Here is a 14,082-nt window from a genome sequence, read left to right on the forward strand (position 1 = left end):
TAGCAGTTAAGAGTTTGAACAAGTGATTTAACCTATTTCCTCATTTGAAAACAAGAGGTAAAAGAGTACCTACTCAATAGTATTGCTAGCTGGTTTAAAAAAGGGAAAGAAATAGAACATACTCTATGAGGTCGTGGTAAGGTTTATATAATTCACATGAAGGTTTCAAGGAGACAATGTATACCCCACATTTATTCATCTCTTTTTATCCTCTGTGATCCAAGGTGAGATATGACCTCTCTGATGTTACTGAATCTCAGAAAAGTAATGTGACTTGACCAGGTTCACACAGCTGTATATATATGTAAACTTGAATTAAGTTTAGTTCTGCCTAACTACAGAGACTTTTTCTTTTAATATACCAGGTTTTTTTTTTTTTTGCCAGAGTGGAAAATTACGTCAAACAAGATTATGTGAAACATTTCTGTGGTCAGTATATAACTTCATAGTGCACAAAACCTGAAAAAGTCCAAGTATATTCAAAGCAACACTGTTAGAAAATAGAAACAGAAAAATGAATAAATAGATTATGATATATGCATACAAGGGTATATATACTACATAGCACTGGAAATTATGTCAAACAAGATTATTGAGTGTTGTATGCCCCTTTATAGAACACGACATAGGCTGGCTTTTCCCCCAATCACATTTTCAACAGTGTTCCACAGAAGGCCTTTCTAATTTTTTATTATTATTATAAGCAGGCAGATTGGAAGGAGTTGTAAACCAAAACACAGCTGGTAAGTCTAAATTTAGGCCCATCAAGATGAGTGTCCCTCATAACAACATGGTTTCTCAAACTCCTTCCACTTTAAGTTGCTTTTTACCAGATGTCTCTTGGTGTACGTGTTTCTTGTACATCAGCAATTTTATTTGCATGGCCTTTTCATGCCAGTATTCTGATTTATCACACTTATCACATTGATTTTTTTTTCCCTCTACTTGTAAAAAGAAAATAGCTGTTTGTGCACAGATGGTGGTTGCAATTTTGTATTATCAGAGTAATTCATGTTATATTTATGAGATGTTCCCGAGTAGCATCTTAGTGAAGGATATTAAGGAAGGACACCTCTTAGAGAGATCATATCTCACCTTTTAACCTGTTTCTTTTGGAGTATATTTCCTGAGCACTCAAATATTGGCAAGCCATTGTTTGTTTTAAATTTCAGCTCTGTATTTTATTTATTTCAATAGTAGAACTTTGGAACCATCTAATAGCATTAAAAGTGGGAGGCAAAAAACATATCTCAGAAATTACTGAAGTTGATTGTTAACGTGTAAAAAAAAATTTATGGAGCAAGGATGAAATATTTTAATTATAATTCCTTCCTTCCTTTCTATCCTTGTTTCCTTCCTTAAATATTTATTATGTACCACTCTATATACAGAAATGCTGTTCATTTGCTAGGGCTACCGTAACAAAGTACCACAGACTAGGTGTCTTAAACAACCGGAAATTTATTTTCTCACAGTTCTGGAAGCTAGAATCTGAAATTAAGGTGTCAGCAGGATTGGTTCCTTCTGAGGGCAGTGAGGGAAGGATCTGTTCCCAGTCTCTCCACTTGGCTTGTATATGGCTGTCTTCTCCATATGTCTCATGTTTTCCCTCTATGAACGTCTATGTCCAAATTTCCCCTTTTTTATACAGATACCAGTCATATTGCATCAGGACCCACTCCAGTGACCTCATTTTAACTTGATTACCTCTGTAAAGACCCTGCCACCAAATAAGATCGCATTCTGAGGTACTGGGGGACCTCAACATATGAATTTTGGGAGGACATGGTTCAACCCACAACAAATGCTTATGATAAAGTTAGTGACTTTGTCAATAAATTTCAGTATTATGCTAGCACAGTGCTAATGTCCATTCATTTCAGGAAAGTCACTTAAATGGTTTCTCTCACAGTGAATGTGTTGGTTTGCAGTAAGGATAAAAGACAATGACTTCCTGCAACAATTTGGCTTACTTCTCTATTATACATATTCAAATCTCAGCCTGAAACCATCCCCAGATTTTTTGGTGTGTGCCTGTGTGAGTGTGTGTTTTCACTGTGCTAGCTATAAGAAAGGTATTCAATGTTATTTAAGAAGTAGAGATTTACCATGCAAATAATTTCCCTTCTGCTTTAATCTCTTGAAGAAAAAAATGAAAAGATGTATTTTCATTGAGTGAAATATCATAGGATAATGGATGTATATCCAAATGCTAAGAATGAACGAATGTATAAATGAGGTTGAGGATGGGGAGAAAGACAGAGAGAACTAGCAGGAGAAAGAGGCATGCGTTACTGTGGAGGTAAGACCTTTGTTTGGAAAGAACAAATTTTAACAATCCATTTCTTCTGAAAAGCATCAACCACAAAAAGTTAAATGAAGTTCTTTTTGGTCAGTTACTTCTTTGGATCTTCTCAAACACTTATTGTCTTTAATTATTGGTGTCCAAATGTAAATCTTTTAAGTATTGTCAGTATATTTTCTTTCCTTTTTTTGAAGCGAATATAAAACTCTTTGGACAGTCACTTTTATTGAGGTTTTAAGAATGTTTTTGAGTGATTCATAGTAATTTACATCCTTCTACTGAAATCTTGGATGTTGCTAAATTTCAGCCTGTAATTTTCTTCCTTTGCTAGATATTGAAGCATATTTTTATGACACCACACTACACTCATTGGAATTTTGAGCCTTTATAAATTCAGGCAGATCTTTTCCACTCTACAAAAGGATGCATTTTAAGCAGAAGAAATAGAATGCTAAATTATGTAGTAGGTAAAAGGAGTGGGTTGTGGTGAGTTAAGAGGGTGACTACAAAGAACGCCAAAGCACATGGTTGTATGCACTGTCAGTGAAATTTAAAGCACATTTGCCCATCAACTTAAAAAACTACTGTTTATAATGAAATGATAATTGAGAGAGATTTTTGTACATGCTGATTGCACATTTATTTGAAACCTCTAAATTCTGGTTTTAATGGCTGCTTAGTATTCCATTGTGTTAGCATCCCATAATTTATTTTGACAATCCCATTTTCATGTGATTCTGGACATATTTTTAAATTTCCTATTTAACTATACAACTTTGAATTAAGAAAAAAAACCAAATAATCAAATATGTAATCCAAGGTCTTCTGCCAAAATGGCCCTAGACAGCTCTTTTAACTTACTGTTTGTTCTTTTTTACAGTAGCTTTTTCAGCAGTTTTTACTGTTTTTTTTTTTTTACAGTAGTTCTTACTGTTTCTGAACACGTTAGATACAGTGTTGACCCTAAACAATTAAAAACCTTTTTTCAAAATGATGCACATTTATTTTAGAATATTTGGAAATACAGCAACTCAGACAGGAAAATATTAAGCTCAACAGCAATCCCAACACCTGGAATAACTTCTGTTAACTTTTTGGTATAGCTTCTAAGTTCATGAGTGCAGCATATCGTGAGTGCACTATTTCTCACTTTTTCTCTCCTACCCTCTGATCCCCCTCTGTCATACACACACATAAATACACGTACATGCTTTAGAATCTAGTTGAATACAAATTTTATAAGCTAATATTTTCTCTTAATACCATACTGTGAATCTTTTTCCAAGTTACTATATATTCTTCTAATATATTAATCACTTTATTGTATTCTAGTATATGGATAGACTTTATTGTATCCTATTGTAGGTATATACCATAATTTGTTTCACTAAACATTTGTTGCAAGACATTTATTGTCTCCATGTTTTTGTGTGTCTGATCAACTCAAATGTAATTTGTCCTCTATTCCTTGGTCTAAATCATGCCTAATATACATATACTTTCTAGCATTTATATCTTGTTTTCTAAATACCAGTCTCCTCTAAAAGAAACCAGAGCTCCTTGGAGAAATGTCTGATTCCATGACTGGGGCAGGGAAAATATAACATAAATCTGAAACATCTTGCTATGCCAGAAAATAAAGTGCTCAAGGAATAATGAAGACATATCAAAAACACACAGATGCCAGCTTTAAGGAGCTCCTACTAGGCAAATTTTGGACACTTAGAACATCAAAATAAATTATATTAATGGATTATAACCCATTGAGTAAAGTAGGACTCTGAGTCTATACTCATATAATTAATTGGCTTAAATAAATACTCTTCATCCTCCTTAGTAGGAAACCTACCGATAATATGAAAATTGAAAAATTTAAAAAAAAAGAAAATATATGTTATTTTGAAATAAGGAAGGTAACAAGGAACAAAAGTAGCTAATAGAGTTCTGAATTTGCTTCTGAGGAGCATGAACTGGTAATAGCAATAGTGGAGCATGTGATGCTGCTTTTTTATTTTTAATTTGTTTCATTTTATTTTAAGCCTTGTCAGATGATTTGACTTTTGAAAACTATAAATATACTTTTTATTTTGAAATAATTGCAAACTTGGAGAAGTGTTGCAAGAATACCACAAAGAATCTAGATTTCCCAGTTATTACCATTTCACAACATTTGTTTTCTCTGTGTGTGTGCAAGTTGAGTAAATTAGAGACATGTTTTATTACTCCTAATTAAATCTGTGTATATTTTTTGAAAACAAGGATACTCTCCTGCGTAATCACAGTATAAGTATGCAAATCAGGAAATTAACATTGACATAATACTATATTCTAATCCACAGACCCTTTCAAAATTTTCACTTGTCCCAATAATATCATTTAGAGAGAAGAAACAAAGGTTCTTCTCCTTTGGAACAGAATCCAATCCAAGATCATATGTTGCTTTGGCTCTTGTATCTATTTGGTCTACATCAGTCTGGAACATTTCCTCATCTTCCGTTTCCTTCATGGTACTGGCATGTTTGAAACTGTTTTATAGGCAATGTCTCCTCCCCTCAAACATATACATGTGTTTTCCCCCCATTACCTTAATATAACTGTATCACCATTTTTAGTTAAATTCAGTATTAAGAACAATTTATTTTTATTCACAGTCAAGCCATATAATGAACTATGATTATGTTTTTCATTCTTGTACCTTTTGTTTTCTTTAGAGTTCATCATTCATTCATTACTTTATTTTAGGCCCTCCCTTTCTCCCTCTTTTGTTTTCTCTGCCTCTTGGCTTTTTTGCACCAATTCATCTACTAACATAGCATGCTTCCTTTCATTATGCTTAAATGTATCAGGTATTCTGTCAGCCTCCCTCCCTCCCCACTTCCCTCCTCCCTTCCTTCCTTTCTCCCTCCCTCCTTCCTTCCCTCATTCTCTTTCCCTTTTTCCTTTGCTCTTTCTCTTTCCTTCCTCCATCTCTTCCTTTATTCTTTCCCTCTTTATCTCCTTGCCCCCCAGAGTCTTTCTGCTCTAGTTTGTATAGGCTGTTCTCTAAGTCTGTTCTTTCACTGTCATCCAAGGAATTTCCTTTAGTTCTCTTCTATGTTGAATCTCTTACTTTCAGATCATATTTCTTCTTTCTTGGTATATGCCTTATTTTGGAAAAGTGAAGAGTCTTCCAAAGAATGTGTAAGAATGGGTACATGGAAAGTCAGTTTTTGAAATCTTTCCTATCTGAAATGGCTTCATTCTACCTGTATACTTGAATGACAGTTTGGCTATGTATAATTCTAGGTAGGAAATATTTTCCTCTAAAAATTTTGAAGATACTATTTTATTATCATTTAGTTTCCAGTGTTACCACTGAGAAATCTGAAGCCATTCCTATTGTATTTTACCTGTTTATAGTCTCTCTGGAAGCTTTTAGGAATTTAAAATCCCTACTGTTATGAAATAGCATGGTGATAGATGCTTGTAGGGATACTACCCACCCCACTACTATCCTGTTCATTTTGAGGAGGCCTGCTAGGCCCTTTCAACCTGGAAATACTTCAATTCCGAGGACATTTTCCTTCTTCATTTTCTGGAATTCTGTTCATTCAGGTACTATCTACCTGGATCCTTTAATTTTTAAAAATACTTCTCTCTCCTTTTCCATCCCATGTTCTTTTGGTTCAGCTTAGTTCTCAAGTTAAATCTTTTGAACTTCCTGTTGAGTTTTTATCCTTCCATCATATTTCAACTTTCATGAGCCTCCTTTTTTTATTGGTTTTCCTGTTGTTCTCTGAATTTTTTAAAAAAATAACACCTGTTTTATTCATGAATTTGATATCATTCTTATCACTAATGATTTCATCTATTCTTAAAGCATTATATTCTCTATTCTGTCTGCTTCCTGTATTCTCTTTGTTTGTTTATTTGTGAATCTTTCACATCAGAGACTTTCCACATGTTAAGATGTTCGGTAGTTCCCGCACCAGGTACTGACAAGCTGAGTAGACATTCAACATCTTGCTGCCCACGTGCTTGGGGCCAAATGAGGGGAAAGGGCTGGATATCATTTCATCTGGTATGTAGGACTTTCCCTTGATATCTGTATTTTCATAGGGCCTCTCCCTCCCTCCATCCTGCCTGGTGCCCTTGAGTTCAGAGACACTCCAGAAAGCAAATTTCCAGGTTTTTTGCAAAATTGGGGAAGAAAAGTCACCTGATTGCATGGGGTAGGTGAGGGAATCTGAGGTACTAACTCCTTTTTTGTTTTATGAGCTTTTTAACCAATCCTCTGGTTTAACTCTTCCACCATTCTATGTGCACAGGTTCCTGGCACCTCTAATTCTTGAGTGTCGCTGTGATCCTGTGTCATAAATGTGCCTTCTTTTTCCTGGTCTACCATTCTCTCCTATGTTTACTTTAGCTCTTTCTGCACTGCTTTTCAGTTACCACTCAACCATCAGATTTCCAGTTTCCAAAAAAGTAGTTAACTTTGTTTGCTTAGTCTCTTCTTTTTACCTTGAGGGTTTATGCCTTTTTATGACTTTTTCTTGTTTTGTCTTTTTTTACTGTCATTTTTAAAGTGGGATTTTGAGATGAAGCAGAGATAAAAATACATGTTCCATATACCTTATTTAAGCGGGAGTCCAGTTATCCTTTGTGTTCTTGACATATTTGATTAGTATTTGTCGTGCCTAAGAAAAAGAGGATTTTACCTTTTTATTCCCTATAGATGTTAATTTTTGATTGTTTTATTCCTAGGATGCCTCATTGATGGACATGAATTCCTTCAGCCCTGTGATGCCAACATCTCCTTTATCAATGATAAACCAAGTCAAGTTTGAAGATGAGCCAGATTTGAAAGATCTTTTCATTACAGTTGATGAACCTGAAAGCCATGTTACTACAATTGAAACGTTCATTACTTACAGGATTATTACTAAGGTAAGTATTTAATGAACATTTTCTTGAATATAGTTGCTTTTTTGAACTTTTGGAACTGCTTCTTGTTCACTTTGACACTCAACTTAGAGAATCTTAACTGAATTGTTCACTTTGACACTCAACTTAGAGAATCTTAACTGAATTGACTTCTAGTTTTTCAGCCATTTTGAGTAAGACATTGCATCTTATCTATCCTTCGCTTGTTCTGTATGAATTCAAATTAACCTGAGTACCAGTCACTTGTATTTTAGCAGTTTTGCTTTGTAAAATAGGAGCATTTTAGGTTTTTAGGTTAAAAATTATAAAGAAGTATATTTGGAAAAGAAGAGCCTCAGTTTGCTAATAAAGAAAACAACTAGTTAAAAACATGATACAATATTTTGTGTTCACATTTCTTCTGAAGATTCCAAAAAAATAATTTCATTTGTTTTCCAAATAAGAGCAAATGGCCACTTTTTCTTACATCAATATATGAGACACTGTTAGTTGTATAATGATGCAAGGACAGATCTAGAATCTGAGTCTCCTGACTCCTAGGACAAGGCTTTGCAAAAAGACAGTTTACTCTGAAAAAGTAAAAAAAAAACAGATAGTATAATCTTTTTTTAAAGTCCTTTGTGTAATAGCAGCCTTCGAGAATTCTATTTATAAGTTATAATATTTTGTTTACGAAGCCTCACTCTACATCTCTTGTAGTGCATCCCTTTTGTAGCTGCAAAGCTTTTGGACCCTGTGCATATAATCACTTCTTCCATTGCAGCCTCCACACTGCTGCTAATTATGTTGCATAAAGATGTATATATCTGATCTCTTTACTCAGATTCTTAAGATCCTTCCCTGGCTCCTCACTTGCTACAGAACAAAGTGCAGACTCCTTTGTATGATATATAGAGAACTTCTCAGTCTGGGGCCAGCGTACCATATATGACTCACCTCTTACTCCCGACTTGTAACACCCCTGCTGTCCACTAGCATAGAACTACCTCTTTTATCTGAATATTCTAGGCTATTTCTTGCTCTCATGACTTTGCATATGCTTTTTCTTCTGTCTGGTATGCCCTTCCCGCTTTCAGACAGAAGAGTTACTGTTTGTTTTTCAAGATACAATTCAAAATGATGCCCACCACCTCTGCCCCACATGCTGAGTCCTCTTTCTTCTGTTTGCTCACAGTGTTCTAACTGAACTCTTCTTTTATTTTTTGGGGGTACGCAGGCCTCTCACTGTTGCGGCCTCTCCCGTTGCAGAGCACAGGCTCCGGACGCGCAGGCTCAGCGGCCATGGCTCACGGGCCCAGCCGCTCTGCGGCATGTGGGATCTTCCCGGACCGGGGCACGAACCCGCGTCCCCTGCATTGGCAGGCGGACTCTCAACCACTGCGCCACCAGGGAAGCCCCTAACTGAACTCTTAAAGAATATAAGATACCACAGTCAGTGTAGCAAAGAAATCAAAAGCCTATATTTAGTCCTTCTAAGCCTCAGGGGTTTTTTTTGTTTTTTAATTTATAAGACTGAAATGATAATAGAACCTGGTTCTGTAGAGTTGCTGTAGGAATTAAGTTAGGATAACTAATCAATATAAAACACTTAGCAAAGTGCCTAACATATAATAAGTATTCAGTAATTGTTACCTACCTGTGTGTAGGTCACTAACTGTGTGTTTATTTGTATTTATTCCCAGTGAGTCTGTGAGCTTCTCAAGGAAGGTAATTGTATCTTAAGTTATCCATAATTCTAAACACAATCCTTGGGATATAGCAAGTTAGCAATTTAACCTTTCAGTGAGTGAGTGAGTGAAGAAATTTATAGTATCATAGTCATATCAAGAGGCTGTAGAGCAAGACAGCATGGAGTTGAATCTTGATTGCCCTCCTTCCTTGCTATTTAATTAACCTCTCTATGTTTAGTTTCCTCATTTGTAAATAAGATAACAGTACTAACCTCGTATGGTCTTTGTGAATATTTAGTGTGTTAATACAGAGGCGCTGCTAAGAATAGAGCCAGATTTCTCCTGTTACTACTGTTATAATTATAATCATCCATTTTCATTACCCTTTCTAGCAAAGATTTTGTGAAACTGAATTATTTTATCCTCATTTGTTTCTTTCAGAAAGACACTTTATAAGCCATCCTATGGATTTCATTTTAATCATAGACATACAGTTCTTACGAGTTATCCATATTACATCATATTTTAAATGTACTGCTCTTGTAGTAGTAGTATTAATAGTGATAGTGATAATATTATAGTGTGTTAAACTAACTTTTATTGTGGGACTAATTTGTGCAATGTTCTAACCACTTTATATGTTTTAACTCATCTGAAGCTCACAACAATCCTGGATCTTATGATTTACCCTCATTTTGTGAATGAGCCCACTGAAACTCAAAACTTGCCAAAGGTTATACAACACAGTCATTGGCACACAGTACCCATGTGCCACGAGTACTGAAGCCCGTGTGCCTAGAGGCCATGCTCCACAAGAGAAGCCATTGCAATGAGAAGCCTGCGCACCGCAGCAAAGAGTAGACCCCGCTCGCCGCAACTAGAGAAAGCCTGCGCGCAGCAACAAAGAGACACAATGCAGCCAAACATAAATAAATAAATATTTTTTTTAAATTTTACATTCATGGACACCAAGATTATAAGGATAAATGCAGGAGGAGCTTCAGGATGGCAGAGGAGTAAGACGTGCAGATCACCTTCCTCCCCAGAAATACATCTACATGTGGAACAACTCCTACAGAACACCTACTGAACGCTGGCAGAAGACCTCAGACCTCCCAAAGGCAAGAAACTCCCCACATACCTGGGTAGGGCAAAAGAAAAAAGAATAAACAGAGACAAAAGAATAGGGATGGGACCTGCACCAGTGGGAGGGAGCTGTGAAGGAGGAAAAGTTTCCACTTTCCACACTAGGAAGCTCCTTTGTGGGCGGAGACTGCGGGAGGCGGAGCGGGGAGCTTCGGGGCCGCGGAGGAGAGCGCAGCCACAGGGGTGCGGAGGGCAGAGCGGAGAGATTCCCGCACAGAGGATCGGCGCCGACCGGCGCTCACCAGCCCGAGAGGCTTGTGTGCTCGCCCGCCGGGGTGGGCGGGGCTGCGAGCTGAGGCTCGGGTTTCGGTCGGAGCACAGGGAGAGGACTGGGGTTGGCGGCTTGAACATAGCCCGAAGGGGTTAGTGCGCCACGGCTAGCCGGGAGGGAGTCCAGGGAAAAGTCTGAACCTGCTGAGGAGGCAAGAGACTTTTTCCTCCCTCTTTGTTTCCTGGTGCATGAGGAGAGGGGATTAAGAGCATCACCTAAACGAGCTCCAGAGACGGGCATGAGATGCTAAGGCTGCTGCTGCAGCCACCAAGAAGCCTGTGTGCAAGCACAGGTCACTATCTACACCTCCCCTCCCGGGAGCCTGTGCAGCCCACCACTGCCAGGGTCCCGTGACCCAGGGACAACTTCCCTGGGAGAACACATGGCACCTCAGGCTGTTGTAATGTCATATTGGCCTCTGCCGCTGCAGGCTCACCCTGCACTCTGTACCCCTCCCTCCCCCCGGCCTGAGTGAGCCAGAGTCCACGAATCAGCTGCTCCTTTAACTCTGTCCTGTCTGAGCGAAGAGTAGACACCCTCAGGCAACCTACACGCAGAGGCAGGGCCATATCCAAAGCTGAACCCCAGGAGCTGTGAGAACAAAGAAGAGAAGGGGAAATCTCTCCCAGCAGCCTCAGGAGCAGCGGACTAAATCTCCACAATCAACTTGATGTACCCTGCATCTGTGGAATACCTGAAAAGACAACGAATTGTCCCAAATTGAGGCAGTGGACTTTGGGAGCAACAATATATATATATATATATTTTTTTTTTCCATTTTTCTCTTTTTGTGAGTGTGTATGTGTATGTTTCTGTATGTGATTTTGTCTGTATAGCTTTGCTTTTACCATTTGTCCTAGGATTCTGTCTGTCCGTTTTTTGTTTGTTTGTTTTCTTTAGTATAGTTTTTAGCTCCTGTTATCATTGGTAGATTTGTTTTTTGCTTTGGTTGCTCTCTTCTTTCTTTCTTTCTTTTTTTTTTTTTCCTCCCTTTTATTCTGAGCCATGTGGATGACAGGCTCTTGGTGCTCCAGCCAGGCGTCAGGGCTCTGCCTCTGAGGTGGAAGAGACAAGTTCAGGACATTGGTCCACAAGAGACCTCCCAGCTCCACTTAACATCAAACGGCAAAAATCTCCCAGAGATCTGCATCTCAACACCAAGACCCAGCTCCACTCAACGACCAGCAAGCTACAGTGCTGGACACCCTATGCCAAACAACTAGCAAGACAGGAACACAACCCCACCCATGAGCAGAGAGGCTGCCTAAAATCATAAGGCCACGAACACCCCAAAACAAACCACCAGACGTGGACCTGCCCACCAGAACGACAAGATCCAGCCTCATCCACCAGAACACAGGCACTAGTCCCCTCCACCAGGAAGCCTACACAACCCACTGAACCAACCTTAGCCACTAGGGGCAAAACCCCAAAACAATAGGAACTACGAACTTGCAGCCTGTGAAAAGAAAACCCCAGACACAGTAAGTTAAGCAAAATGAGAAGACAGAGAAACACACAGCAGATGAGGGAGCAAGGCAAAAACCCACCAGACCAAACAAATGAAGAGGAAATAGGCAGTCTACCTGAAAAAGGATTCAGAGTAATGATAGTAAAGATGATCCAAAATCTTGGAAATAGAATGGAGAAAACACAAGAAACGTTTAACAAGGACCTAGAAGAACTAAAGAGCAAACAAACAGTATAAACAACACAATAAATGAAATTAAAAATTCTCTAGAAGGGATCAATAGCAGAATAACTGAGGCAGAGGAATGGATAAATGACCTGGAAGATTAAATAGTGGAAATAACTACTGTAGAGCAGAATAAAGAAAAAAGAATGAAAAGAATTGAGGAAAGTCTCAGAAACCTCTGGGGCAACATTAAGCACACCAACATTCAAATTTATAGGGGTCCTAGAAGAAGAAGAGAAAAAGAAAGGGACTGAGAAAATATTTGAAGAGATTATAGTTGAAAGCTTCCCTAATATGGTAAAGGATATAGTTAATCAAGTCCAGGAAACACAGAGAATCCCATACAGGATAAATCCAAGGAGAAACATGCCAAGACACATATTAATCAAACTGTCAAAAATAAAATACAAAGAAAACATATTAAAAGCAGCAAGGGAAAACGAACAAATAACTCAGAAGGGAATCCCCATAAGGTTAACAGCTGATCTTTCAGCAGAAACTCTGCAAGCCAGAAGGGAGTGGAAGGACATATTTAAAGTGATGAAGGGGGAAAACCTACAACCAAGATTACTCTACCCAGCAAGGATCTCATTCAGATTTGACAGAGAAATTAAAACCTTTACAGAGAAGCAAAAGTTAAGAGGATTCAGCACTACGAAACCAGCTTTACAACAAATGCTAAAGGAACTTCTGTAGGCAGGAAACACGAGAGAAGGAAAAGACCTACAATAACAAACCCAAAACAATTAAGAAAATGGTAATAGGAGCATACATATCCATAACCACCTTGAATGTAAATGGATTAAATGCTCCAACCAAAAGCCATAGACTGGCTGAATGGATAAAAAAACAAGACATGTATATACACTGTCCACAAGAGACCCACTTCAGACCTAGGGACACATACAGCCTGAAAGTGAGGGGATGGAAAAAGATATTCCATGCAAATGGAAAGCAAAAGAAAGCTGGAGTAGCAATTCTCATATCAGACAAAATAGACTTTTAAACAAAGACTATTACAAGAGACAGGAAGCACACTACCTAATGATCAAGGAATCAATCCAAGAAGAAGATATAACAATTGTAAATATTTATGCACCCAACATAGGAGCACCTCAATACATAAGGCAAATACTAACAGCCATAAAAGGGGAAATTGACAGTAACACAATCATAGTAGGAGACTTTAACACCCCAGTTTCACCAATGGACAGATTATCCAAAATGAAAATAAATAAGGAAGCACAAGCTTTAAATGATACATTAAACAAGATGGACTTAATTGATATTTATAGGACACTCCATCCAATAAGGAAGCCAAGCTTTAAATGATACATTAAACAAGATGGACTTAATTGATATTTATAGGACATTCCATCCAAAAACAACAGAATATTTATTCTCAAGTGCTCATGGAACATTCTCCAGGATAGATCATATCCTGGGTCAGAAATCAAGCCTTGGTAAATTTAAGAAAATTGAAATTGTATCAAGTATCTTTTCCGACCACAACACTATGAGACTAGATATCAATTATAGAAAAAATCTGTAAAATATACAAACACATTGAGGCTAAACAATACACTACTTAATAACCATGAGATCACTGAAGAAATCAAAAAATACCTAGAAACAAATGACAATGAAAACATGACAACCCAAAACCTATGGGATGCAGCAAAAGCAGTTCTACTAGGGAAGTTTATAGCAATACAATCCTACCTTAAGAAATAAGAAACATCTCAAATAAAGAAGCTAACGTTACACCTAAAGCAATTAGAGAAAGAAGAATAAAAAATCCCCAAAGTTAGCAGAAGGAAAGAAATCATAAAGATCAGATGAGAAGTAAATGAAAAAGGAAATGAAGGAAATGATAGCAAAGATCAGTAAAACTAAAAGCTGGTTCTTTGAGAAGATAAACAAAATTGATAAAACATTAGCCAGACTCATTAAGAAAAAAATGGAGAAGACTCAAATCAATAGAATTAGAAATGAAAAAGGAGAAGTAAAAACTGACAGTGCAGAAATACAAAGGATCATGAGAGATTACTACAAGCAACTATATGCCAAT

The 14,082-nt window shown here is 37.5% G+C and overlaps 1 protein-coding gene across 1 annotated transcript in view; it reads left to right on the forward strand.

Moving 5' to 3' along the window:
* The window catches only part of SNX7 (sorting nexin 7), a 98,057-nt gene that overhangs the window by 17,779 nt on the left and 66,196 nt on the right, over positions 1-14,082 (forward strand). The window contains exon 2 of the mRNA XM_007457006.1: positions 7,049-7,231. Within this exon, the coding sequence (XP_007457068.1) occupies positions 7,049-7,231 (183 nt within the window). The remainder of the gene's footprint in view (positions 1-7,048; positions 7,232-14,082) is intronic.

This window comes from Lipotes vexillifer, unplaced genomic scaffold, assembly GCF_000442215.2.
Source record: "Lipotes vexillifer unplaced genomic scaffold, Lipotes_vexillifer_v1.1 scaffold1163, whole genome shotgun sequence".
NCBI classification, from domain to species: Eukaryota; Metazoa; Chordata; class Mammalia; order Artiodactyla; family Lipotidae; genus Lipotes; species Lipotes vexillifer.